This window comes from Rousettus aegyptiacus, unplaced genomic scaffold (assembly GCF_014176215.1).
Source record: "Rousettus aegyptiacus isolate mRouAeg1 unplaced genomic scaffold, mRouAeg1.p scaffold_m13_p_11, whole genome shotgun sequence".
Classification (NCBI taxonomy): Eukaryota; Metazoa; Chordata; class Mammalia; order Chiroptera; family Pteropodidae; genus Rousettus; species Rousettus aegyptiacus.
This window is the reverse complement of record NW_023416286.1, coordinates 90,957,757-90,984,730: the sequence shown is the minus strand read 5'-3', so window position 1 is coordinate 90,984,730 and position 26,974 is coordinate 90,957,757. Positions and strand designations below refer to the sequence as shown.

Sequence of the window (26,974 nt, the reverse complement as noted above, 5' to 3'; positions counted from 1 at the left end):
ATTGGGGTTACCTGTCACGCAGCCCCTAAAGTAGCTTTCAGGATTCCGGTCCCCCCCACCCCCACCCCCCGAGGCTCCTCGCTCCTTAGGTGTCCTTGAGCTTTCCATCCACACACCTGTATGGGCCTGGCCAGCTCGGCAGGTGGGCGCGGCCACGCCCTGCCCTGCGGTGCTGCGAGGTCAGGGGGCGCGGAGGGCGAAAGGGGAACTCCCCGGGGCGGGCACAGTCGGCAGCTGGTGGCGGGAAATCGAAACCCAGCTGTTAAAACCGCCGCCCCTGCTGCTCGGAATCGCAGCTCGAGACCCGCTCGCCCAGCGACCCAGCCCGCACCCCTCCCGCAGCGCCAGCGCCGGCGACTCGGGCCGCGCGGGGCCTGAGCCATGTACAGCCGCAGCAAGGTGGTGGGCGCCGGGCCCGGCGGGTCCCCCGCCCCCCGGCCGGCCCGGGACCTGGGGCCGCAGCCCGAGTCCGCGCAGGGGGCGGAGGCGCCCCCCGAGGCCCCTTCTGCGGGGCCCAGGCTGTGAGTATTCCCCCACCGGTCCTGGGGGTGCGGGTGCGGGTGCGGGTAGGGGCGGGAAGGCGCCCCGGCCTGGAGCAAACTCACAGGCACCTTCTTCGTCATCAGAGTTTGAAACCACAGGTCCCCTGGGGACAGGGTGTTTGAGAGAATGAAGGCTCATTTGCCTAAATGAAACCACCCCTATACATTCAGTCAAGTCCGCGGTCCTTCCCTCGATGTGGGAGCCCCCTGTCCTTCGAGACACCACCCTCCCGGTTCTGGCGACAGGTTTGCAAAACACAGGTGTGTGGAGACTGCCTGGCTTCTCACTACCTTTCCAGGTATCTCCACAATCATACTCTACCGAGTGTGAAAATTTTTTTTCTCTCCTGTTTTCAAAAATTTGCTGTCTTCAATGCTATATCCGCACATCGGCGGCAGGCTAAGCGGGGAGAGGGCGTGCGATGTGGGGTGGGTGCCGCACCCCAGCAGAACTCCCCGGTAAGCAGAGGGGCGCGGCCGAGGGAGGAGGCGACTCGGCTTCCTGTCCCCGACCTTGCTCAGGGCTCCACGCAGGAGCGGACAGGTACGCTTTACTCTCCACCTTTGGCTCAGGGGTAACCGTTGGTTTCCTGGAGACACTTATTATGCCGAGTGTCGGGGTGACTCTGCTGCCCAGTGGAGTGAGCCTCGTAACCCAACACCCCCGACACCTAGTGTGTGAGGCGTGATGGCCTCTGAAGTGCTGCTCGCTGAGATGGAACTGTCATCTTTAGTTCCCCGTTTTGCTCAACTTCTAGCCACGGGAAAGACTGATGCTGGTTGCTAAGGAACAATCTATAACCTTTTGACCGATAAACAGATTTCCTTTCATCCTTCACTTTTGGGAGAATCTGTGAGTGCCAGGCTTCTTCGATTATTCAGTTTAGGGTTACCTTTATTTGAGGAGATGATCTATCTGGGTGATTTTGATGGGGTTTGGCTGCCTGTCTCTCCCCCATCGTGGTGAGAGGTAGTTTGCCACAACAGCAGCTCATTAACTTCAAGTGACCCACATCTCTGTAAGCTGTAGCATTTAATGTAACCGAGGTCACGGACATGGAGTTTCAGGTCGATGATAAACACCCTCTACATGCCTTGTTTTTCTATCAAAAAGCATCTGCTTAGATACAGTCATTTGATTGCAAGCTCATATCATCTAATAAACCTTAGCAGGTGCATTTGTTTTCTTATTTGATTGTAAATTGTCCCAGAATCTTGCTGGACCGAATTGCTTAAAAGGTGGCAATTTTCCGATTAATTTTCCAGGCCTCGATACCTGAAGGGCTCAGTGAAGACCTCACTGCATACTATTTCGTGATTTCTAGGGTTTGCCATAACAGAGTACGTGGGAGAGTTCAGTTACTATTCACGGGACTCTATTTATTTTTTTACATGTGAACCAGTTACAATAAACAGAGCATTTCTAAGATCCATTGCTTTTCAGGTGTTTAACATCGAACATCCTGTTGGCACTGTGCTGGATTCTCACATCTTCCTTAGTCACTTTCACCTACTGTTTATTCTCACCTGTCTTCTTTAACGGATGTGGGAAACCAAGGAAAGTGATTGAATGGCAAATAACATCTCAGTAAAATCAATAACAAAGTCGCTTAGAAGATTTGAATTATGTTTTTGGAGAGCAATAAGAAGCATTTGCTGGTGGAAAATTAAGAAAAAAGGAAGGATAAAATTAATGCTTAACAGTCAAGCTTCATTTGTCATTTGTTCATTCTCGATGTGAGCTTATTTCCACAACGGAGGGTTGAAGTTTGACCGTGTTTTATGCGAGTCCTTCCATGTTTTTGTTAGGGAAGCCTCTTCCCCCACCCTCCACCCGTTTGGGCTTTGATGCCAGGCGGACTTGGGTTCGAGTTCCGGTTCTGCTGTTACTTGCTCTCTGAACTTCGACAAGGTGCTTAGCTACTTCGTGCCTCAATTTCTCATTACTTAAAAGGAATTAATGTCAACCCCTTGGGGTTTCTATTTTAGTGTGAGTGTACACGAAGCATAACTTCAGGACTAACAGAAAGCAGGTGTCCAGTACAATGTCGCATGCTGATAGCCTTAAATTCATTTAACGTATGTTTATCGAGTGAGTACTGTGCCGTCACCCTAAAGTAAAGCGTTGTGCTTTGTAAAAACACGCCAACTTAAAATACCTACTTACATACAAATGTAAATAAATAGATTTTAAGGCGATCTCTTAAAATGATTCCTGAGACCTCTAACAGACTTCAAGGCAAGATTGAGTTCTTGGCTCTATCTGGATTTAGGTAATTACGAGTATTTTCTAATTCATATCGGCTCTCCCAGTTATTTCTAGTTGGTGATTTTATCTTGTCCTCAACTATCAAAAGCTCTCTATGCAGACTTAAAGAGGAAAAAGCTCACACAAACGTCTAATCCAAAATGATCTTTTACCCTCCATTTTGTTATGTTGCTTGTTTATGAATATCTTATTCACCAATTCCTGTCTAGATAACTAGAAGACTAAGGCTTGGGTTTTTCTGGAAGAAGTTTTTACCTGATTTTGTCCAGTTCTGGGCAATAGGGTTCTGCTGCAGGGTTCAGTCCATTCAGAAACTTGGCCAAAACCAAACCCGGAAGTGGTCCTTTGGATGCTGTTTGAGGGAAATAAAAAAGATATTCTGAGAATGAACCTATGATGTGGAATTTTACCACACAGTTAACTTGACTGTAATGTATATACAAATTCAGTTTACTCTAACATATTTGTGGCCTATCTTTATACTGCAACTTAAAGATGAGCAGTACACTTCATAGCAAACACTTATGTCGCGGTTAGCATGCTAAAGTGCATGACATGTATTAACTCAGTCCTCACGACAGCCTTATAATAAGAGAGGATCTCTAGCTTTGGAAGTTTAATTTAAAATGGAGGGACAAATGACAACTTCCCAACAAAAGACAAGCCATTATGAAGCTCCCAGTCTAATTGATGGGGCAGAGAGTTATCAGAAAGCTACACGAATATGTACTATCTGTGAAGGAAACCCAGGGCCTGAGCTAGTCTCGGGAGCGGGCAAAGCAAGTCTAACAGGTGATGTCTGAGCTGCAGTCCACAGGATAACTAGGAGTTGTGTTGTCTTCTGCTCACAATTGTGTCATTCCAACACCAACTAACTACCATTCAGTTTTATTCAATTCTGACACTAACTACTCAGGGCAGATACCCCGAATCTGTCCTCACTTCAGGATCAAGCCATAAGGAGGGTCTCCTGACTACAGCTGACTACAAATTTGGGGCTCCCAAAACTTCTCTCTGTCCCCGGTTCAGTAATTCACTAGAATGACTTGTAGAACTTGTAGAGCTGCTATACTTACGGTTACAGTTTTGTTATAAAGGATATGACTGAAAGAGCCAAATGGAAAAGAGGCACAAGGCAAGATATTGGGGGTGGGGGGCGTCTTTTTGCACGGAGCTTCCATGTTTTAGCTGGACGGGTCACCCTTCCAGCTCCTCAATGTGTTCACTAATCTGGAAGCTCAACAAAACGTGTCGTTCAAGAATTTTTTTTCGGGCTTCGCTGCATAGGAATAATTGAGTAAATGATCGGCCATCGGTGATTGAATTCCATGCCCAGAGATGGGAGTGGGGTGAGCCCGAGAGTTCTAACCCTCTGATGGCGTGGTTGGTTTTTCTGGCACACGGCTCGCATCCTGAAACTATCTAGCGGCTCCCACCAGGAGTCATCTCATTAGCATATAATCAACACTCTTGTTACTGGAAATTTCAAGGGGCTTAGGAGGAACCGGAGACGAAGACTAAATGCTTCTTTTTTATTAGGCCACGGCAGAGAGGCAGCCCGAGAAGCTTGCTGTTCTGATGTCTTTCCAGAGTTGCTACGAGGAGCGAGGAGCGTAGTCAGGGGACAGCCCCCGCGGCCACCCTTTCGGGTCCATTCCACCCTTTCTGCTGAGAGCACACTCACTCTGCACTCTCCCTCGCCAGGGTCGGAGCGTTCCAGGGTACCGGTGCCAGCCCAGTGCTGGCCCACGTGGGACCCCTCTGTTTTGCCAGAGGGCTCCTCATTCATTGATCTATCCAAATTTCCTCAAAAGTGAATAGCAGGCTCTTTTCACTCAATTCTCTCTCCCTATCTCCTTCGGTAGGTATTGGGCCTCGTGTGCTCAAGGCTTTCTCTGCCTTCGCCTGCTTGTCTGACACCTCGTCGTCCGTGGGCATTCTCCCCTGTCACTCTCTTGCTCGTCTAATCCCGTCTCCAGGATGCACTCATGCCATTCAGCATCTGCAGGCAAAAGCTTATTAGCCCACTCTTGATGTCTGCTTCTTGGCGAACCCAAATTTACGTGACCTTAAGATGCACCATGCCCCTGACCCCGCCAGCTTAGACACCACGTCTGCGTCCTGGGAAGAACCACTCTGTTTTCTTAGTTCCTTCCTTGGGGCCCTGGAGACATTACCCAGCCTTCTTAACTCTAACCTCATTACGTTCCACAACTCTTCATGCTATGGGTAAGGAAATAACTCTAGTAATACTTTTTGTCCCTTAATTCTCAAACTCTCAAAAGAGAGTGAAAGGAGAGTAAAGGATGGGTTGGTAACGCCACTTATTAATGGCCAACCCTGGGGTTTCTCTCTTTCTCCTTAAAGAGCACTGTGGTACGTTAGTATTAAACCTTTTGTAAATGTAAGATGTATGGAATGTAAGGTAGGATGTATGAGAACATAATCATTAAGTTAGAGTGTTCGATCTTTAGAAACATCACCATTTAATCATTGTCATGTATATTCTGAACCCTGAAGTGTAATTTTTATCTAAGACAGATGACCAAAAACTTTTAAAGTCATTCTTGACTCACCTGCTTTGAACCTAAACTAGCCATTAAAATAGTTTTAAATTGAGTGCAAGTTTTTACAGACTCACAAGAGCTCGTGAGAACGGCTTTCACTAGTTCTTCACTGCATGCTCTGTATTTTCCTTCGGTCTCTTCATATGACTGTGAGAAAACAAGCTTTTGCCTGAAGATGCTAAATGACGTGACTGCGTCAGGCTGTTATGCCTTCCCAGAGATGGAGAGCCAAGTCATGCCCAACTTCCTTCTAGTGCTACGGAATAACAGTACATAGGAAGAGAAAGTCCATGATCGAGTCTAATGAGTACTCGATGGCTCAGACTAGATGGCTGTTCATCATGGGTCTATTTAATGTAAGATCCAGGCAAGGCCCCTAAGCAGTCAGAAAGTTTTTTTTTTTTTTAAAAGGTAGTATTTAACAGATACTACTTAATGAATTTCTAACTTTCCGAAAACGATAAGGCTTGAGGAGCTGGGTCGGCAGCTCAATGATTGCCAGATTCTACTCCCAAACTAATCAATAGATCTCTGCCTATTTGACTTATTTTTGAACTGAGAAGTGTGCTTGCACATTGCAATGTTGCAGTGGCGTAAAATGAATTAGTCGTGACCTCAAGTACTCGAACTGGGTACCCTGCGAGACTAGAACCAAAATGACGATTGGTAACTTGAATTCTTAGGTCTGGAACTCTTAACCTGGGGCTAAGCATGCGACATGCATTATTAAGGTCTCTTCACAATAAATACTTTGCCGCTTTGCAGAAAGAGAAACTGAGTCTGGAGAGATTAAACGATATCCTAAGGTTTCATGGCTTTTTTTAGTCGCCGGAGCAGCACTCATCCGCGAGCAAATCTGCAAAGTTAGGATCCCGAACGTGACATGGAGCTTCAGCTTGCTGATTTCCTATCAGAGGCCACATTTTCGCATCAAGAAAATGGAACTTCTGTCGGCTGGTGGTTCTGTAGAAACAGCGAGGTGACATTCGTTTACAGCTTTAAAACGATTTGGGCAGAGGAGTTGTGTGTAAGAGCAAAGTTTTTCTGAGGATCCTTTTTTCTCTGCTGCTTTTGAAAAAATGACAGCGTTAGAGCATTTCTCCTACTGTCATTATTTCTGAGCAAAACCTAAATGACACATTGCCTTCTGGTGATGAGATTTCTGACCGTAGCCTTGAGTAAGTGATTCGTGTGATATTCGTGACCCAGTACACATGTGGGTATATATGAGTTTATATATAACCGAAAAAAATTCACAGAACAGTTTTCAGCCTTGCTGTATGTGATTCACTCTTGGAAGTTTTCTCTCCTCATTCATTAAACATAAATTTTCCATTAGTGTGATACCACCTACAGTTCGAAAAGCACAGTTCTGTACGCGGCGGAAGAGATTATTGGAGTACATGGAAGGAAAAGACATTTCAGTTTGATTAGATCAAATTTACCTTCCAGTTTATGCAGGAGGGTAGAAATTATGGTTCTGTTTATAGTGAATTTCCAACTCTTCTGCGCTAGATTTCACTCCCCGGTACAGTATGCGTTTGCAGTCTGCCAAGTCTTGGGGAGTAATCACTTTTGTTCAAATACAATGTCATCGAAATGAGCGGGCATTTCTCAAAAAGCCTTTGACAGCTGAAACAGTGAAACAATAAATCAATAGGATGATGAAAGCCTGAAAACACATAATACCTATTATAACCAGTAGACACATAGCAGAAATGAGAGAGGAAAAAAAGAAACTTAACGCAATTATACATTAAGGTTACTTACTTCAAAGTCAGCAGAGTGCTGTAAGGTTATACATATCCTTAAGGTTAATTGCATCTATTCAGAATGTATTTGAATCTGCAACAAAAGCTTAACAGGAAAAAAACTGATCAAAGGGAGAAGACTGCATTTGAAGGGTCTGTTCTCTATCAGAGAATCAGCCAATGATGGTTCCTTTGTTCTGTAATATTTGTAATTTCCCCCCCACGAAAAATGAACACATAAAAGGCAATCCATTGAAGTCCTGTAGAAAAACCGAAGACATTTAGCATCATTAAAACCCCAGGTTCGTATTGCTCCAGGGGCTGGTTTATTATGGAATGAGCTAAAGCAGAAATCCTGTGCTATCTAATCTTGTATAGAAATCTGAGCCCTAAATCTTCACTTTAAATATTTCCTCATTAAAAATCTTTGGAATATGTTTCCTTGATTGTAAAAGTAAAGTCAGATCTGCTTTTAATGAACACTCAAACATTGCAAAACCGATACACAAAAAGTCCCCTGCAATTCTGGGCTTTGGGATTAAACACTTCAAACGATTGGATACAAACACTTTTTTTTTTTTTTTTCCCTTATAACGTGTAGGTTGTGCTCTTTGACTGTGCCAAGTAGAAAGTCTGCCGGCCATTATGCCCTTAGATTTTCATCTCCAATAGAAGGTGACAGGTAGGAGAAGACATGTTCTCTTTCCAACCCTTATTTTAAAATGCAATTGCTCTTTATCGTACAGGGAGACACTGTTTTCCACGTTGCCTTATTATTTAGTCATACAAGGAAACGGTGCTTGTTCTGACCGTGACGCTTTTTCCAAAAATGCTTACCTGGATATCCAATCGCGAGGCAAACCCTCATCTCCTCAAATTCAGATTGTGAGGCCGTCTATAAATTCTGTAAGACAGTTTACCTGGGGTGTCAGTCAGGGCTCTTCAGAGAAACAGAACCAACAGTATTGGTGTTAAAAGATCTATTATAAGGTATTGGCTCACATGACTAGGGGGACGGAGGAGTCCCATGATCCGCCATCTGTCAGCTGGAGACACAGGAAGGCTGGTGGTGTAGTTTGAGGCCACAAAGCCAGAAAACCAACGGTGTGGATTCCACACCAGGTCTGACGGCCTGAGATTCTGGAGCTCAGAGGGCGGGTGATCAGCATTTCAGCTCTCCAGTCAGACAGAGAGTGGCTTCAGCCTTGCTCGGCCTTCTCATGCTGTTCGTGAAGGCCTGCAGTGAACCGAAGGATGCTTAATATAACGTACATCACAGAGGGGCATCTTTGTTCAGCGTATTGATTCAAGTGCTTCCGTCATCCAGAAATACCCTCGTGGACATATCCAGAGATAATGTTTAATCAGATATCAGGGCATCCCGTGGCCCAGTTAAGGTGACATGTAAAATTAATCATCACACCTGACATTCAAAAATGTCACTCGTGAAAGGAAGGAAAAAGTCAAGGAAACTGATTAGATTATAAGAGTTTAAAGAGAGATGTCAAACAATGGGTGTGTATGTGACTGGATCTAGGATGAGGTGTGGGTAGGGAAGAATATTAAAAAAAAAAAAATGGAACATGTTAGAAATTTGAATATAGACCTACTATCAGACAATCTTGTATTCACATTAAATTCTTTGGGTGTGATAATGTTGTTATGTTTGAGTAGGAGAATGTCTTTGTTCCTAGGAGACGTGCTGTAGTGTTTAGGGATGGTGTACCGTAACTCCGCAGCTGGCTTTCATGTGGTTCAGAAAAAATTAAGAAGAGGAGAGAGAAAAAAGAAAATGAAAACGCATATACTGTTTACCTATTTGTTAATTACTAATGTGGCAAAACATTAACAATTAGTAATTAACAAATTAGTAATTAGTAATTAACAAATAGGTAAACAGTATATGCGTTTTCATGTTACGTATTTTAATTTTGCTTGTAGGCTTAAAATTAAGATAAAAATGTGAGGAAAAGTAATTTAGATGATATCCTGAAGTTCATCGTGCCTCTCCCTTTTTCTCTTTTTTCTTTTGGAATCTGAAGAAGTTAAAAGAAGGCTTACGATGGCGCTGTGCACTTAAGATTTGTGTAGTTTACCCTAGGTATATTAAGCGTCAACAAATAATATAAGGGCAAAAGACGTTGAAAATGATTTAGTAATCTTCAATGAGATACTATTTATCCACACAATTTTGTTCCATTCAGTGGTTCTCATTACTCCTGGGACACATAACAAGGAAAAGAATCAGCAACAAGGATGTAGATGTTAGAGGAAAGAGCCAGAACCAGGAATGTAAAAAAAAAAAAAAAAAAAAAAAAAGACAATCTGAACAACTAAATTACATATGATATAGAAGATGACGCGGCAGAGGGTCAGTCACAGCATGACAAGGGAGATGTCCTAGCGATTCAGGTTCTATCACTGTGCATACAACATCGGTGCCTGTTATACGCTATGTCATATGTAATTATCGCGTTTACATGTAATAAAATAGACATTCTCAAATAGGTGTCTTAATGGATGGCTTTACTGGTTTCTTTCCCGTAGAGTAAGTTCGCAGGTAGGTAGTCCAGGGCCGATACAGTGCAAACAGTAGGCAACCATAATGGAACATTTACTTCCAAGCATTGTTCTTATTTAAGAATTGAGGAGTGTCAGGCATCAGAGCAGAAATTAATCCTATGATCAAGCTGTCTCTGAGATTTTGGAAATGCAAATGGAGTATCTAAAGAAGACAATTTAAATGTAGTGCACCTTCCTGTTCAAAGGACTGATTTCAGAGGACCCTTAGAGTTTCCTCGTGGGTGTCGTTCTGTGCAAAGCTTTTTGTCTTACATTCTGAACATCCTGCAGGATTGTTTGTAATAGCGAATAATTGAAACAACTGAAATGGTTAAGTGAGTGATTGTATTATGATGCATCCATGCCACGAAATATCACGTAGCCATTTAATATTAAGCTTGTTACACGTATAATTGGGAAAAACACTTATAAATGAAAGCAGGGTATAAAATTGGACTTAAGATACGATCGAAACTGCAATAATATGTACAGAATATAGATCGGAATGAAACGTACCCAGATAAAACTGTAATTGCCATTTCAGAGGGGCGGGATTCTGAATGACTTTTAAATGTTTTAAAAAATTTTTCATTTTCCTCTATGAACACGATTCTTTTAAAATTAGAAATAGAAGGTGAGATTCATTTTAAAATGGTCTGATCAGAGATTTAGATATAATTCCCTGTGTCTTACATTTCTGGTTCTCTCCAGATTACGGATAACCTTAAGGAGCATTGCTTAAGACGTGTGCATAATCGGATCTTAGTCTATTAATAATGATAAAAAAGAAAATGCGTAACCCATTTGCTAAATAAGTGGTCTTTATGCAAATGCCAATTTCTTTATCATTTAGCCAATCTTAAAAGGATGTGAATCCTAAATAATCTGTCGTTGGGAAATGCAGTCTTTCTTGTTAGCTTTTACTCTTCTACTTCTTGCTGAGACTGCACACCTGACCATTCCTTCCTTAACCTGGACCATTTCTCAGGGTTGTTATGTGGCTGAGAACTTTCGAGAGATGAGATGCACTCTCCGTCAGGACAGAGACCAGGTTTGCTCACTACCTGCCGCAAAACTCCCCCAACCCAGGGTCCCTCAGCTGCCATGCAAACCATGTGGGCAGTGCGGCCCCCGTAAGACTCGGGGCCAGAGAGGACAGACACAGGCATGCCAGCGTTCATGCCCCTGGTCTGCCGGGAGTTGCAACCCTTTGTTTCAGATCCAGGAGCCTCATAGTCTTCCGGCATCCATGAAACAGGAACGGGCTGAGGTTAGTTCGTTAAGTTAAAATTAGCTGGTAAGTAGGGTCAAGTCGCACCCCAGACTGACATCTCTACCTTCTGAAAATATGAAATTCTTGTAGCTTTTTTTTTTTTTTTTTTTTTTTTACCAAAGAAGCAATTTTACACACTCGGCAAGTATTTCTCCCAGCCGGTCCCCATCTCTACTCCCATTGTTGGCTTTTGGTGTCTTAAAGATGATAGATCTCTATAATATTGTATTTCATATATATTCTTTGTATCTTTAGAGATTTTTAGAGAATCCCTCCTGCTTTTTTTTTTTTTTTTTTTTCACACATATCTGTGTGTGGGTTTTAAGTAAAGAAGTTTGACATTGTCCGGGTCCACCTTGCGTGGTTGTGGGGCTCGGTACCTGCATGAACTCGCCTCGCTCAGGTGATGATTTGGAGCAGAAGTACAGTTAACCCTTGAACATGGGGAGTAGGGCCCCTGACCCCTCGAACAGGCAAAAATCCACATCTGACTTTTGACTCTACGGTTGGCCCTTTGCATTTGTAGATTGAACCAGTCAAAGATCACAGATGGTATTTTCAATTCAAGGTGGGCATCCATGCTTGGGAATGCAAAAATACTGCTTTTGATTCACAGTTGGTTGAATCCATGAATGCAAAGAGCCGAGGGTACTTATTGGAAAAATCCGTGTGTAAGTGGACCCATGCAGTCCAAACCCATGCGGTTCAAGGTTCAAGTGTGTCTACCAAACCACGTGCCCTAGTGTGGAGTTAACTCGGCCTGAAAGAAGAGACATTTTTTTCTAATTTGCCTAAATTTATCATGTCTCAATAAGCCATGGGCCTGCATGGGGATCCTAGTGTGGGTGTGGGTGTGTGTGTATGTGTGTGCGCGCGCGCGCTGACACGCATGTGTGTGTACTTCCTTCTAGTTTCCGTAAAGGCCTCCTGTGAATAAAGGTTCTGATGCCCTTGTGATCTCTAGTTTGTTCATCTTTTCCCTCTGGTCTCTGTTCGGCTCTGCAACCGAAGCTATGACTTACAGAACTAACCAGCTTCGCATCAGCCTCCCGGGTGTGCAGACAGTATTTTGGCCTCTGCAGGTTCTGAAACCAAAGAGAACCCATGAGCCCCTCCACGCTGGACGAGAGTGCTGGGTCAGGGCTGGTGTAACGGGCTTGGGTGTCAAGGATGATTTATTCAGTGTGAGCATGTCATGGTATGTTTTACTTGGAAACATAGTCTGTTTTCAAAAGAACTTTTGGAAACCTGAGCGCCTCGGAAGTTTTGACCCATGTTGCTAAAACTGCTTAGCTTCCGATTCCTGCACTGAAGGTCATATAGTTAAAAAAACCAATATAGACCATCATATCTAGAAAATGAATCTCTATCCAGTGCCTTTGATTAACCAAAAACCCTTCTCTTTTTTTCATTTTCACCTAAGGATAAGATTTTATTGAACTACGAAAACCTCAAAGCAATTTTTTATACAATAGACTTTACCTGTGTACTCTTCTGCTTGAAATTATGTTTGTAAAAACATAATCTTCTACCCCTTTCTGCATTTTTGCTCATGACTGTGTGTGTTTTTAAGTCAAACCAGTGTTGTTGCTAACTAGAAATTTAAATTGCCTCCGCTGCATTTTTTTTTTTTTTGGACACACTAGGGGATATATTTATGTAATACATGTAGCCAGCCAAGATATTTTTCATAGCTTCGACATAACATTTTTTCATAGAGCGCCATTGATGAGACCTTATAAAAACTGTAAGAATGTGCGCAAGCAGGCGTGTAGCTAAGGAGAGACCTCGCCCCCCAGAAAGATTCCTTGAATATATTTTATTTATTTTTTATGGAGCAGGGAAACATTTTTCGCTTTGTCTTGTGCAATACTTTTGTATGCTCTCCTTTAGAACATATCCTCGCGTATCCTCCCAGACATGCGTTGTTGGAAAGTGAACACAATCTTACAAATTGAGATATTTCATTAAATTTCAATGAGTTAATTAAGGAAACTCATTTTCAAAGATATACATTTATTTCAGCAGCTTGAGTGTTGCTTAATCAGGAAATGACCAGAATACCAAATACTAAAAGGTGGATTGTGCCTGTGCTGATGAGCAGATTTCAGAGTGACTGTCGAACGGGACGATGAGGCGGAGGTTAAAACCGAGGGCCCAGAGGCCCTTGCTGTGGGTGGAAACTGATTGGCTGAACACGTGAATAAGTAATATTTGTTATTCACGACAAGGAAAAACTAAGACAGAGAGGCAAATCCTTGAATCTACCGCAGCATCATGCTCTGTCACATGATATTAAAAAATAAAAAGATTCTTAGACTTAAGCTCTTCTTCCTGTAGCAACGAAGAGGAATGGAAGCTCAGTTGCTTGGCAGTGTTTTCTTCTGAATATTATAATTCGAGTTTGGCACTTGCAGCCAATCGAATATTGCTAATGGAGGTTGCTACGAAATTCTCTAAAGGAAAAGAGTTTTTACTTGGGACTCAAGTCCCTGAGCCTGGGATTATGTTGGAATGATTTCAATTAAAGACCTCTGATTTCAGGGTGACACAGGTCTTCCCTCTTTTCACAGCCCCGAGTGGTGTCTGGGTACCTGTGGCCTACGCACATCAGCCCTGGGGTGACCACGGCCCTGTCCCCAAGACTAAAGATTCCAGAATGGTATCACACTGGAATCATAGATATTGTAGAATAAAACCGTTTACGAACAGATTGATTTTACTTTCCAAACCTTTCCCAAAATCTTTATAGGAGAGACCCATGGAACTTGGAAAATTCCCTGGGGAGCTGCTCTGAGCAAAGTTCTTTTTGCCATTTGCGGATCCTGTCTTTTAAGCCTTACCTTGCTATCCTCTGAAGTTTTCTGTCCTCGGAAGGACCTCTGACTCTCCTTTACCTCCTTCCTTCATCTCGCCTGACACTTGTTTGGATATCCTTGGGGTGTGTTCTAGTGGTTTCGTGAATCGTTCCTAGCTAAAGCATAAGCCCGGGTGAAGTCTGTGCTTTGGAATTGTCCCTAACATGGCAAATCCCTGCAGGTGCTCAGGTAATGACATTTTTTTGTTTGGAAGCCCATCGAGAGGCTGAAGTCAAGGACAGTCATATTTTATGCTTACTACGTGGAGCTGGACCGTTAGCTGCAGACACCCAACTGTGTTCTAAGTCAGAAGTCCTGGGTTCGTGTCTCAGCCTGCCGCTCGATTGACCTGGTGACCTTCGGCATAGGATTTATTCTCTGTGTCTTGATCTGTGGTGGATGAATCCCTAACTTTCCTTTTAGCCCAGATGCTCTAAGTCAGCGTGAGTGGAGCACGGCCGTAGTTTTCCAAGTGTGGTGCCCAGATCAAGAGCACCGGCCTCATCTGGCACTGTCGGAAATGCAGGTGATCAGACCTCGCCCCAGGCTACAGCGTCCAAAACTCCACACTTGAACAAACCCTCCACGTGTCCCACCGCACGCTGAAGTTCAAGAATGAGCGATGTGCAGTGTTGTCAAATCCTCAGTATGGTGAGCCCCTCCCTTCTGTTACCTCAGTGGACGCTAAGGATCGGGCGGTCATTTCGTGGCTGGCATTTAAATCGAGGATCTCCCGTTTCATCTTTAAGGCTCTGCAGAATGGCTCACGGTTGCGTCACATTCAGGTCGACAGGGTGCTACAAACCCACAGGATTGCAGCTCTCGAGCGCCTACGAAGTGCTGGCAATCGAGGGGGTGAAAAACCTTTCTGAGGGTGAACAAAGAATCTGCAGTGGACAAGGGATTAATTTCCAGCAGCGGCCTCCTAATTCTGCATTCATAACACTGTACTGATGCTAGGCTACGCTTGCAAAGTCTGCTGATATACATTAGGTAATTGGGCAGCCGGCAGCCCCATTTGTATGCAAAGGGAGTTGCACACCTCCCATTTACAAGTCTGAAATTAGAGCCACTTTGAAGCCGGCTGAATGCTCCCTGCTAGGGACATAAAGAGATAAGGAAGAAATGACTTCTGTTCATGGGCGCTTTTGGCCTCTACTGCTCAGTCTCTGCTAATTTGTCCTTTGAAATTGTACATTCTGTGTTGAAGAGAGACTTCTAAGAGTACCTGTTTTTAAATTTTTTTATTTTTAAGAAAAACCTATATTTGTAAGCCGTGGTTACCCCAACACTGTAACTACAAGTATGCTGCAGTCTATTACCGGGCTATGTTTTGGGTCTATGAACTATTTATGCTCTTGTGGGACCATATCGATCATCTCAAAGAAGAGACACCCAGCACTGACTCACGGCCTGTGTCTTGGCATTGTTCCATTTCAATTTGGCCCACGTTCATCAGGCCCCGACTTTTGCACCGTGCCAGGGGCTGGGACCACGCAGATCAGCCGAGCACAGTTCTTGCCCTCGAAAGCTCTCAATATTGTAACAGCTGCTTGGTATCTCAGAGTAGAATATTTTTGCGTGAATAAAGTCCTCCCTGATAGCCCATGAATCGAAATGACTCCTTGCTTCTTTGAGCTTCTGATTACACTCAACCCGTGTCCCTAAGAGAACGAGGGACCCAGTGGCTCCATGCCAGGAAGAATCAAAGCCTGAAAGCACAAGACTATTGCCAGTCGGCCACTCAGACGGGTCCTCAAGGGGAGAGAGCTGCATCGTGAACGGCCTGTGTCCCCAGATCGTGCGGACAGAGAATGCATGAGTGTTTCTTGTACTCCCAGGGAGGGTCACGGGGAAGAGAATGCCGGTCTAAACCCGTCTCAAGGAGACTTTCCCGTGATCGCGACCCAGAGGAACAACTTCCCGCAAAGACTGTTTACCAAGAGAGCCAACTGTGAAGCAGGCGCTTGTCACTCCCTATCGACTGCTTTATATTCCATGGTTGGCCATGCACATTTGTTTCCCTTCGACAATGAGGTTGTACGCTTCTGGAGAACAGACCCGAGTCTTGAGAAGATTATCTTTCACAAATACGTATTTGATGGTGATGATAGTAAATACGGTCCATTCACAGGTGGTTTGTAGGCATTGGTAGTTCCTTGTGATAATAAGCATTTTTTTCCCTCTTCATTCTAGCACGGGCGCATACACCTTGATAACACCAAATGAAACCCGAAGAAACCAGCTACAGAGAAGTACGTATATTTAGTCATTAAACATTCAGAAAACTTCTCATTTCCTTATAGAGTACAATAGTTTGTTTTGGTCTGAAGTATTTTTATTTTCTGATTTGAGAATACTCACCAGATCTCATCGAGCTTTTTTTTTTAATTTATTTAACTTTAGCAGTTTTAATTATACCTTTTAAAAGTATTCTATTGTTAAATTTGTTCCTCTATGTTAATAGCAGAACTCACAGCATGATTGTAAATCTTAGATTGGCGCTGGGCTTAAACAATTTCACAGCAGACCCAGCTCGTTCCTGTAAAGTTGGGCTAATTGCAGATGTTTTTACAAGTCTCTGAATACTTTTGAAACAGACAAGTTAAATACTGGAAACAATTATGTACTTGAAATAATTTGTCCCTGTCTTGATATGTTCTATCTTTTCTTAATGGAATTCTTTTTAAGCCTCTGCGCTCTCGTAATTGTTTAACCATTGCAATCTGCTCTTGGCTATTTTATTTGTGTACAGTGAGCAAGAACACTTAGCACTGTTGACAAGTTCTGTGACTTTAAGCAAAATAACAGATAATTAAGCCAATGCTGCCACAGGCCGATTGATAAGAGGGAGAACTAAGTCCTCTGGGCATCTCATCAACATTATAATGAAACTGCATTATTGGGGGACCCGGTGTGCTTCTGTTTCCTGCTCTGTATCACTTCCTTGAGGACGGGGACCCTGCCCTACTCACTTTTGTGCTCCTTGTACCTAGGGGGCGTAGCGCATGATTAACTGAAAAATTACGGTAAAGTAAATGCTGTCATTAAAGTTCCAGCCCCTTACGTTAAGCGTGGGAAGGAGAGCTAACGTTAATTTGGTTCAGAACGAAGTTACGAGACTTGTTCAAGTCCAGTTGTGGGCCCCACCCCCCCCCCCCCCCCCCGAGATCCTGTGTCCTTCTGTATTAGATCTTGGTAGGAAAATTAGTTTTGTAATGATGGACGTGAGGGCACACCCGGAAATCACCTCTGCGAAGGGTCTCCACCGGGCAGGCTCCCCCTGGTGGCGACGCTGGGTCACTGCAGAATGTAACAGTCGCTGCTTTGCCGAGTGGCTACTGTCAGCGGTTGACCAACAGGATCCCACGTGTTTTGGCATTTCACAAGGTTTTTATTTAAATACCGAAGTCTCAGTGTGGCCTGGGTTTTTTGAGGTGTTTCAGAAGGTTCCCCCCCCCTTTAACAATAAAAAGATATTCTACATGGACGTTTGGAACATCGGGTCTAATGGGGAGCCTCGGGTGGGCGATGGAAGTCCAGGACGAGTTCCTCTGGCACCCCCTGCCGGCACCCGCAGTGTAGTTTTGGGGAATGAGCGCTGCCGTCCCAAGGGCCCGCAGCCAGACAGAGCAGTGCCCACCCTCACATCCTAGGGCTGAACGCATCTCGGGGACCATTTAAAATACTGAACATGGGCATCAGAATGGCTTGGGGACGCATGTTTACCGATGCGTGAAAAGTCCCTGTCCACACGAACAGTCTAGTTTCGCAAACATCGTAGCAAACTCTTAACGTTCACCTGATACAGGGTTCTAAGGACGCCAGAATGGGAAGAAAGGCTGAGATCGGCTTGTTTTCCAGGTTCGACCCTCCTGTGCAGACTCTCGGAGGGACAGCGCCCCGGGCTGGGCCCGGCGTGACTCCGAGGGTTTGGGTCCAGATGCTGTCCTTCCCTGGGTCTCGCGTCCACGCGTGCTCGCGTGTAGCTACGCACCCTCGGGTGGTTGCTTCTTAGGCTTCGAAAGGCCCCGTTCCCTGCTTCACATTCTGATCATTGACAATTTGGTGTTTCTCACTTGGCTTAGTTGCGGAGAAAGAGTTGGAGGACCTGGAGAAGTGGAAGGAACTGCACAGAGCGAAGCCGGTGACCCTGGCGCCCAGGCGGCTAGGTGAGCAGGCACGCGGCGGTCTGAATGGGGGGTCGGGGGGTATGGGGCCACGCAGGAACCTCGCCTAGGTCTGCCTTGTGCCTTACGGATTTTTGGGTGGCTGTGCTCCTTGGAATGGAATGCATTTAAAGTCGAAACACTTAACATGTATGCAAGTATACGTGTTGTTTCTGATTTTCTGCAAGTAGCAGATGTATGATGCCACAATTACGTGGAAGTAAAGCCACGGCTTAATTGCTAAATAATTTAGAGCCTCTTAGATGATCAACCGAAGAAAGCTTACCTGGGGTGCCGCACGTGCTGTCTTGACCCTAGTCAGGATGGGAGTAAAAGCTCTCACAAGCATGTTAATCACGGCATTTAAATGCTAATGGAAAAAAAAAAATGAATGGAGAGTTGATTCTGAAACTAAGATGGGAGTGAGCTGGGGGGGAGCCAGTGGTGGGTGTAAAGAGAGCCATCACCCGAGTTTTTGTTCTACAAATAGAGACCGGTGGACCTCTGGAGCCAGCGTGGTGGGTTGTCTGGGCTGCCTCTGCGCAGCGTTGGACAGCAGCCGAGAACTTAAAGGGCTGGGTGCACGGTTTCCACAGGTTGGGCTAACGTAAATACGTCTCGCCTCAGGGGCCGCTTACCATCGTGATAGCTTTCGAGAAATATTTTTTCCAGGACATAGATAAAAATAAGCTAATTTGGAAATCATCTAATGCATGGAAGGCATGGTATTATTACTATCACCCCGCTGTATTTCACGAAAGGGGTTTATCTCAAGTGTCACCTTTATGCTGAATAAGCCAGGTTTGAGGGGCATGACCGGGAAACAGCTTTGTCCTTCCTAACTGGTCCCCCTCAAACTGGCTCTGTGGGACTACTTTTTTTCCCCATAATCTTTGGATGAAATGAGATCCTTTTTGGTCTTTCTCAAATAACGAAGTTGTTCAGCCAGATCTAGGCATAAAGGAGTAACGTTCAGCCCTCACTGCTGGTCCAAACTGTTACTCCCTCCGCGCCCCACTCCAGGCCCGTTTTGGGTAGAAAGCTGGCAAAGGGAATGGGTGGGGTGTACACAGCTGAATTCTTCTCCGTTGACTCCTCTGTTCCCACACTCTGGCCCCTCCAGGGTCCAGGGGAGACGGGGACATGAGAGGTAGGGGCCCGCGGTGCGCTGATCCTTGTTTCTTCAAGGCTCGCATGGGCTGGCTGTGCATTCCCTCCCCCCCCTCCCCCCGTGGGGTGCTTGCCACTCCCTGATGGAGATGGGAGGGTTTCCTGCCTCAGCACTGGCCGCGATGGCAGACTCTCTGTTGGGCTCTGCAAGTGACTCACATGGGTAGATCCCCGGAAGCCAGCTTTCGGTTGGCATCCTCTTTCATGACAACCCGATTGGGAGGACGGGCGACACTCGTTCACCCTTTGTCCCCATGGACTCCGGGAACGCAGGCCATTCGCCGTACAGCCACCTCTTCTTGATGGCCCATTTGAGCAGCCAGCTGACAACGGCCTTTTCGGCTTTGACTTGTCTAGGTGCGGTCCCTCCTCAGTCTCCTAGCAACACAGACTGAGGCCTCCAAATGATTTTCATCGATCCTCCCCCGTCCGTCTTGACGCGAAGTTGCCTCCTTCCCCAAGCACAGAGGAGATGGCATTCACGGAGCCATCATCCCCTGGCCGCTGCCCCGTGCTGACCTGGCCAGCCCCTTTTACAGGCTGAAGGTCCCTGCTAGTCAGGGTTCCCCACATGGGTTCAGTTGCCCCCTGGAAGATCCTGCTCAAGGAGCCGAGGAACTTGCCTTGGAATTTGGAACAGCTGGTGCCTCTCATCTTGGGAACTTAGAAACGAACAGTCTCACTTTTGACAAATCTGGGAATGGCCAAGGATATGTGTGTGGGAAGAGCCGAGGGGGTAGAAAAAAAAAATTCTAGAATGTATTAACCTTTGAGATGATTTTTTAACAAAACCTGTGAATGCTTAGCCATCTGACTTTCTCCGTTTACTTTTATTCTCAACTCTTCCCCTATTCCTCTGTCCCTTAAAATAGTGGGGTAGAGTGAGGAGATGCTGAAAGCGGCTATGACATTAGGTAAAAGCTTGAGTAGCCCTCACTGTTCCTCTCCCATCTGCCACCCGCCACAGCAGAGACTGAAGGGCCGGAACCAAACAGGCTTTATGTCTCTTTGGGGACTCAGGAAGAAAAGACTTCATGGTTCTGTGTGTGTGTGTGTGTGTGTGTGTGTGTGTGTGTGTGTGTGTGTTTTATCAGTTCACTTATAAAAACCGCAGCGAATGCACATTGTTTTAATGCATCTCCTGTGGGAGGGAATCTTTCCGAGAACTGACACTTTTAGTGACCAAAACACCAGAGAATCATTTCAAAGGGATCTTTATAACACATACACCAAGCTTGCTAAACACTGAGAATTCCCTGAACGGCAATTCTTAGATGATTGTCAAGCTGCAAGGATTTCTGGTCCCAAATTATTTGGGGTTTAAGAGAAAGCAGGCAAATAATATGACATTCATATTTTTCTATTGAATACCTAAAAAAAGAGCGATAAGTAGTGTGGACTGACAATCAGTTACTAGCTGGATTAGTCCCATTGTGCTTTTAAAAACTGGGTTATAAAGACTACATGTTTGTCTAGCGACGGGAGCACTGAAAATTTCTTGAGTTTTTCTCTCGAATTTAGGGCAATTGAGTCAGAAGAAGAAGAACAATTGAAGCGTCACTGATCATTATCTCTATTAGGTTAAGGGATGGTCACACCTAAGCAGGAAGAATGTTCTAGAATTTCCGAGACAGGTACTATTTCTTATTATTTAGCATGGACCTTCGGGTATGATTTCAATCTAAATGAAAACTTGAATGCCGACATGACTCAAAAACTTCAGTAGGTTTGTCCTGTCCTTTCATGAATATGGCTTTATCTTTCTGGCTAGCTTTGTTTCTCTTTTAAGAAATTACCATTCTTTAATGTCTTATTTTTTTTTAAAAAAGCTGGTTATATCCTTATTTCTAGAAGTATGAAGATGTTAAAGAAACTCACGGTCAACTCATCAAATATTAATTAGTTTTTGACGGCTGACATTTAAGCTTGACATTCATGTTTCGCCTTCATGATGTGTGTTCTTTGTTGTTTGTTTGTTTGTTTTTGCCTTAGGTGGAAGCCAATCAGAGGCCGAAGTCAGGCAGAAACAACAACTCCAACAGATGCAATCTAAATACCAGCAAAAGGTCAGAATCCACCTTTTTCAGTTTAATTCTGGCAAAGAATTTGAACACCGGCACTTTCTAGTCACCAGGAAATAATACAGTAACTTACCCAAAAGCATAAAACCTTTAAACCAATTGCAGAAGGTAACTCTCAAAACCAAAGAAATTAGGAAGTGGTAAGTGAAGAGATAAATATCTAGAATTCTCATTCGGGCCATATATTAGTCAGCAGGGCCCTGATTAGAGGATTTCTTTTTTTCTAGATTAAGTTAACTCTACTAGGTTTTGAATATTTTGGTTCCAACAACACGGATTTGTTTACTTTACAACAGTCGTGAAAATGGTTCCCCCCCCCCCCCCAAAAAAAAAACCCAAAAAACAAAAACCACAATTTAAGATGCTCAGTGATTTTTACATTCAACTCTCTGAGTTTTATAATCAGGAAAAATTATCTACCCACCCTTTCTTCTCCCGCTACCCCATTTCCTGCAGAGGGTAGGGTGGCCAGGGAGGGAGAGAGAGAGAGAGACAGAGATTGTAGGGGAGATACAAAGAGAAATTTCACGGGCAGGAGAAGAGGCCTGACTATTCCCTGTGATCTGAGTCGCTTGAAGTCCGCACCTGTGATCATGGCGAGGCACAGCATAAACGAGCCTGTAATTTGCCTTTCATTGTAATTTTGTGTTCGAGAAGTTCAGACCGAAAAATAATAACTGTTTTTTTTTTCATTTTTGTCCTCTGTAATCTCAATACAATTTAGCTAAAAAGAGAAGAAGCCGTGAGAATCAAGAAGGAAGCCGAAGAAGCTGAAATTCAAAAAATGAAGGCAGTTCAGAGAGAGAAGGTAAGACGGCGGAGGGGTGAACGGCTCAGAGTCACCGGGGGCTGGTTACGTGCCTGGTTCCTTTCTCGACCCGCTCCATAGCCAGGCTCAGTGAGTCCTCACAGTAACACCACGAGGTACGTCGTCGTATTCTTATATTTGCCCAGGTAGGAAAATGAAGAAACCGACACCGGGGGTAGGCCCCTTGCCGGAGGGCTTGCAGCCACTGCGTAGACGAAGCAGGGTTTGAATCCAGGCCGACTGGCCTCAGCGCCGGGGTTCTGAGTCACCACACCGCCTGGCCTGCCCGGGGGGTGATCGAGGCAGTCACCGCACGTGGACTGCAAGGCGAAGCGGTCACAGTGGCCATCGGTGGGGCACCACAGCCCCGGGAACCCAGTAATGACCGGCTTGTCCAAGGCGATGGGAACTAGGAGACCACCCTCTCTTGCTGATGAGAGAGAAAGAGCGCCTTTGTGTTTAACACTCGCGACGTGGTCCATCATAAGCCTCAAAGGGGTGTTCGTGGTTTCGATGCTCATTCTGGGACTCGGGGGAGAATCTCTTACAAATCCTCATCTTCTAGAGAAGAAGGAAGACTGTCATGTTGTCCCCCCACACCCTCTCCTCCTACTGCCGTTCCCCACAAAATCCTAAGCCGCAACAGGTTTTAAGTGTTGGAGGCCGAGGGACCAGGGGTCGACTCGTGATACTGAGTGCCAGGTACGGCACCTGTGCAGGCACAAGTCCTGGGAACACAATTCTTATGCTGTCTGTCTGTCTGTCTGTCTGTATCTCTATCTCCCTCCTTCCTTTTTATCTTTTTTCCTTTTTTTTTTTTTTAAAGACTGAGTGTTGGTCATGATTTAAAGCTGGTTAATCAAATGACAGATATTTTTATCAGAGTTAACGAAGCCGAGAGCTGCTGGCTTATGGAACGCAGAGGCCGAGTGAGGCCTGTCTTCCTCCGGGCGTGCTCTATCTGTGGGCGAGCAGACTGCGTGTTTCTTGGAAGGGGTCCTGCTGTGCCGTGTGGCCTTGAGCAGGCCCTACCCCTCTCCGAACAACTCCCATAAAACGAGTCTGTCAGCCCACCTCCCCTTCTCCCAAGGCCCAGGAGCATCTACAGACTTAGAGATGCTGCATCTGTAGAGATGTAGACTCTGGGGAAGGAGAGGAGACTGGACTTATACACGTTTTGTAAACTTTGTTTACGAAAGTTGATTGAGTAATTCATTCCCAACGCATTAGCTATTACAACTTCGTTGAAAACAATGATTTTACGATAGCTTTTTTTAACCCGTTTTTCTCTCTCATTCGACTTCTCTATTCCCCACTCTCCTTTTATCCAACAATCCCCACCCCTAATTTTCTCCTTCGAAGGAAGGTTCATATTTTGGTCTGGTGATTGTAGCGATGTGTCCCCCTGCAGAGAACGTAGTTGGTTCGCTTTGCAGGTGGGACTAAGAAAATCACCAAACCACCACCAGGAACTGGATTAAGAGGCTCGCACATCTGAAGAATTACTGTTCAGCGACCTCTTCACCTCAAAGTCACTTATTAGTTGTCATTTAATACCTGTAATTGGCCGGCTTGTGGGTTGTTTACAGCTCACTTCTTCATGGGTCAAATAACATACACGATTCAGCAACATTAGTGGCTGAAACAGTTTTCATTAACATTGAGTGAAAGCATCGTTTCTCTCTTTCCAAGTTATACCGTTAACACTCGCTGTATCACAATGACTAACTATAGAAATCTTAATTGGGTTGGCTTTTCCAGATAACTGTGGCGATTATTGGTATACCCTCGTCTGGGAGAGGCGGGCGGGGAGACCGGGTTGATATGTGGATCCTTTACATCAGCAGCGCAGCTCCCGAACCAGCAGCATCAGCATCACTTGTTAGAAATGCAGGATCTCGAGCCCCCGCCCCAGACTTTCTGAGCTAGGATCCGCATCGCGACAGGCTCTCTGGAGGGTCCTCGTATGCGTAAACGTGTGGGAGCATTCATCTAAAGCTACCTCATGAGAGAATGAGCAAGCAGCCCACCGGGTCCGGCCATGGACTTGGCGTCTCTGGCTACTAATTGGCCTGCATGGCCGCCAGGGCCTGGCTCTTCCTGCTGTGTATAAATCCGTGGCTTTTCATGCTAAATGGGAGCCTGTTTTGCAGCTCGTGTTAGTTAAAAGAAAAATGGACATTAGCCGAAGTGGCATCCCTCACTTGGCCAGGGTGAACATGGCCAAGCGAAGCCATAAAGGCTGTGCTCATGGAGCATCCATCCTCTAAAACACACAGCAGATGCGCACATGGACACCTGCCTGCAGCATCCCGCCCGCCGCCCCAGGCAACGGGTTGCGGTCCGGGAAGTCTCGGGGCCAGGCAGAACCCAGGTGGCTTGTCCCATCCCCTCCCCCTAAACCTCTGGCTTGGCCTCTGGTCTCGACCCCATTTCGGTTTGTCCTGGAAGGGTCACCGGGGGACACCGGGTTTCTTTCCGATTGGTCACCACCTGTGCGTGAATGAGGGGCGAGGAAACTCTATTCCCGGCCACACCCGTGGGTGTTCTTTGATCCTGAATAAACACAGGGGTACGGTTGGCGGCTCGCTCTTCAGCATCTAGTCAGGACGGTGGGGTCCAGGAGGCGTCGGTCCTTTCGGGGAGGACCCTGGGGTGCTTCAGTCCAATCTGCGTTCCCTGTCCCAGAGCGTGTGAGCTCTGTAGCCTTCCGGAGCCGTCACTGGTATAACCAAGATCACCAACGGCGCCCTTAGTTGAAAAACTCAACGGGGACTCTTTCATGCCTAACGTTATTTAAACTCCTTGCACTATTGTAAGTATCAAGGGCTCTGTCTTGTTGTTGTTGTTGTTGTTGTTGTTGTGCTTTTAATTGTTCAGTGACAGTTGACTTTCAATACGATATTAGTTTCGGGTGTGCAGCGAGGCGATTAGACACTTACGCAGCTCACAGAGCCATCCCCCAGTAAGTCTGGTGCCCGCCTGACGCCTCGCACGGGTGTCGCGATGTTTCCGACTGCACGGCTCGCGCAGCGCTTTGCGGCCCTGCGACTTCCGTGACTGCCGGTCCGCGCTCGGACCCTCCCTCGCCTTTTTCACCTGCTGCCTCCCCCACCACCCCCCACTTCCCTTCCCATCTGTCAACCAGTTTGTTCTCTGTATCTACGAGCCTGGTTTTTGTTCTATTTGTTTATTTATTTTGTTTTTTAGATTCCACGTGTAAGTTCGATCATTTGGTATTTGTCTTTTTCTGTCTTGACTTTTATGTCACTTAGCGTAATACCATCGCATATACATTCCACTTCTTCTTGATTATTTGTCCCGGTCACCTATTGATGGGAGCCTTGGTTGCTTCCATAATGTGGCTATTGTAAATAACTCTGCGATGAACATAGGAGCGCAGAGCTCTTGATGAATCAGTGTTTTGGATTTTTCCGTATGAATACCCAGAACTGGAATGGCTGGGTCATATGGCTCTATTTTTAATTTTTTGAGGAACCTCCAAACTCTTTTCCGTAGTGGCTGCACCAATTTACGCTCCCACCAGCAGCGCACGAGGGTTCCCTTTTCTCCATTCTCGCCGACACTCGTTTGTTGATTTCTTGGTGATAGCCGTTCTGACAGGTGTGAGGCGCTATCTCGTTGTTGCTCTAATTTTCATTTCTCTGATGATTAGTGATGTTGAGCATCTTTTCATATGTCTATTGGCCATTCGTATGTTCTCTTTGGAGAAATGGCTATTCAGGTCCTCCGCCCATATTTTAATTGGATGTTTGTTTGTTTTTTTTTATGTTATATGAGTTTTTAAATATACTTTGGATATTAACCCTTATCAGATATATCATTGGTGACTGTCTTCTCCCATTCCGTAGGTTATCTTTTTGTTTTGTTGATAGTTTCTTTTGCTGTGCAAATTATTTCAGTTTGACGTGGCCCCATTTGCTTGCTTATTTTTTGTCCCCCTCACCCGAGGAGACGCATCCAAAAGAAGATTAGTAAGAGCAGTGTCAAAGAGTTTACCGGTTATGTTTTCTTCTGGGAGTTTTTTTTTTTAAACTCCTTATATTTAAGTCTTTATTCCATTTTGAGTTTGTTCTTATATGTGGTATAAGAAGGTGGTCCAGTTTTATTTTTTATTTTTTATTTTTTTTGCATGTATCTGTCCAGTTTTCCCAACACCATTTATTGAAGAGACTGTTGTTCTTGCATTGTATATTCTTGCCTCCTTTGTTGTCTCTTAACTGACCATGTAGACGTGGGTTTATTTCTAGGCTCTCTATTCTGTTCCATTGATCTATGTGTCTGTTTATTTTGTTTTTTGTTTTATTTTTTTGTCAGTACCATGCAGTTTTGTTTACTATAGCCTTGTAGTGTAGTTTGATACCAGGGAGCATGATACTTCCAAATTTGTTCTTCTTTCTCAAGATCGCCATGGCTATTCAGGGTCTTTATGGTTCTCTATATATTTTAGGATTATTCATTCTAGTTCTGTGGAGAATGCCATTGATATTTTGATATGAATTGCGCTGAACCTATAGATCGCTTTAGGCAGTGCAAGCATTTTAACAATGTTAATTCTTCCCATCCATAAGCACTATGTATATTTTCCTTTATTTGTATCTTCTCAGTTTCTCTCTTCAGTGTCTTATATTTTTCCACGTAAGTAGTCTGTCCTTTAAATTCCACCCCCCTGGAATGCCTCTGGATTCCTTTCTCCACCTGATTTTCTGCTATTGATGCTTCATCAAGCCCCAACCCTTGGACTCCTCTAATACCCCTGCGCCCATGTCACCCCATCCTTCAGCGAAAGCCCCCACATTTCCGCATGTAAGGAGTTAGTTATTGGTAGTGCTGATGAGCTCTGAAATCCGTGTCTCCAGGCCAGACCACATTCCTGAATCCGGGACCACGCAATGTTACCGTA

The 26,974-nt window shown here is 45.1% G+C and overlaps 1 protein-coding gene across 3 annotated transcripts in view; it reads left to right on the top strand.

Annotated features, from left to right (window-relative positions):
- Window positions 1-275: 275 nt before the first annotated feature.
- Window positions 276-26,974, top strand: part of EPSTI1 (epithelial stromal interaction 1) — a 74,612-nt gene continuing 47,913 nt past the window's right edge. The window contains exons 1-5 of one of the 3 annotated variants that reach the window (XM_016158173.2): window positions 276-521; window positions 16,019-16,077; window positions 17,911-17,994; window positions 21,154-21,227; window positions 21,967-22,050. In XM_016158173.2, the coding sequence (XP_016013659.2) occupies window positions 382-521; window positions 16,019-16,077; window positions 17,911-17,994; window positions 21,154-21,227; window positions 21,967-22,050 (441 nt within the window). In that variant the 5' untranslated portion in view covers window positions 276-381. The other 2 variants (XM_016158172.2, XM_016158174.2) reach the window with 2 other exon arrangements.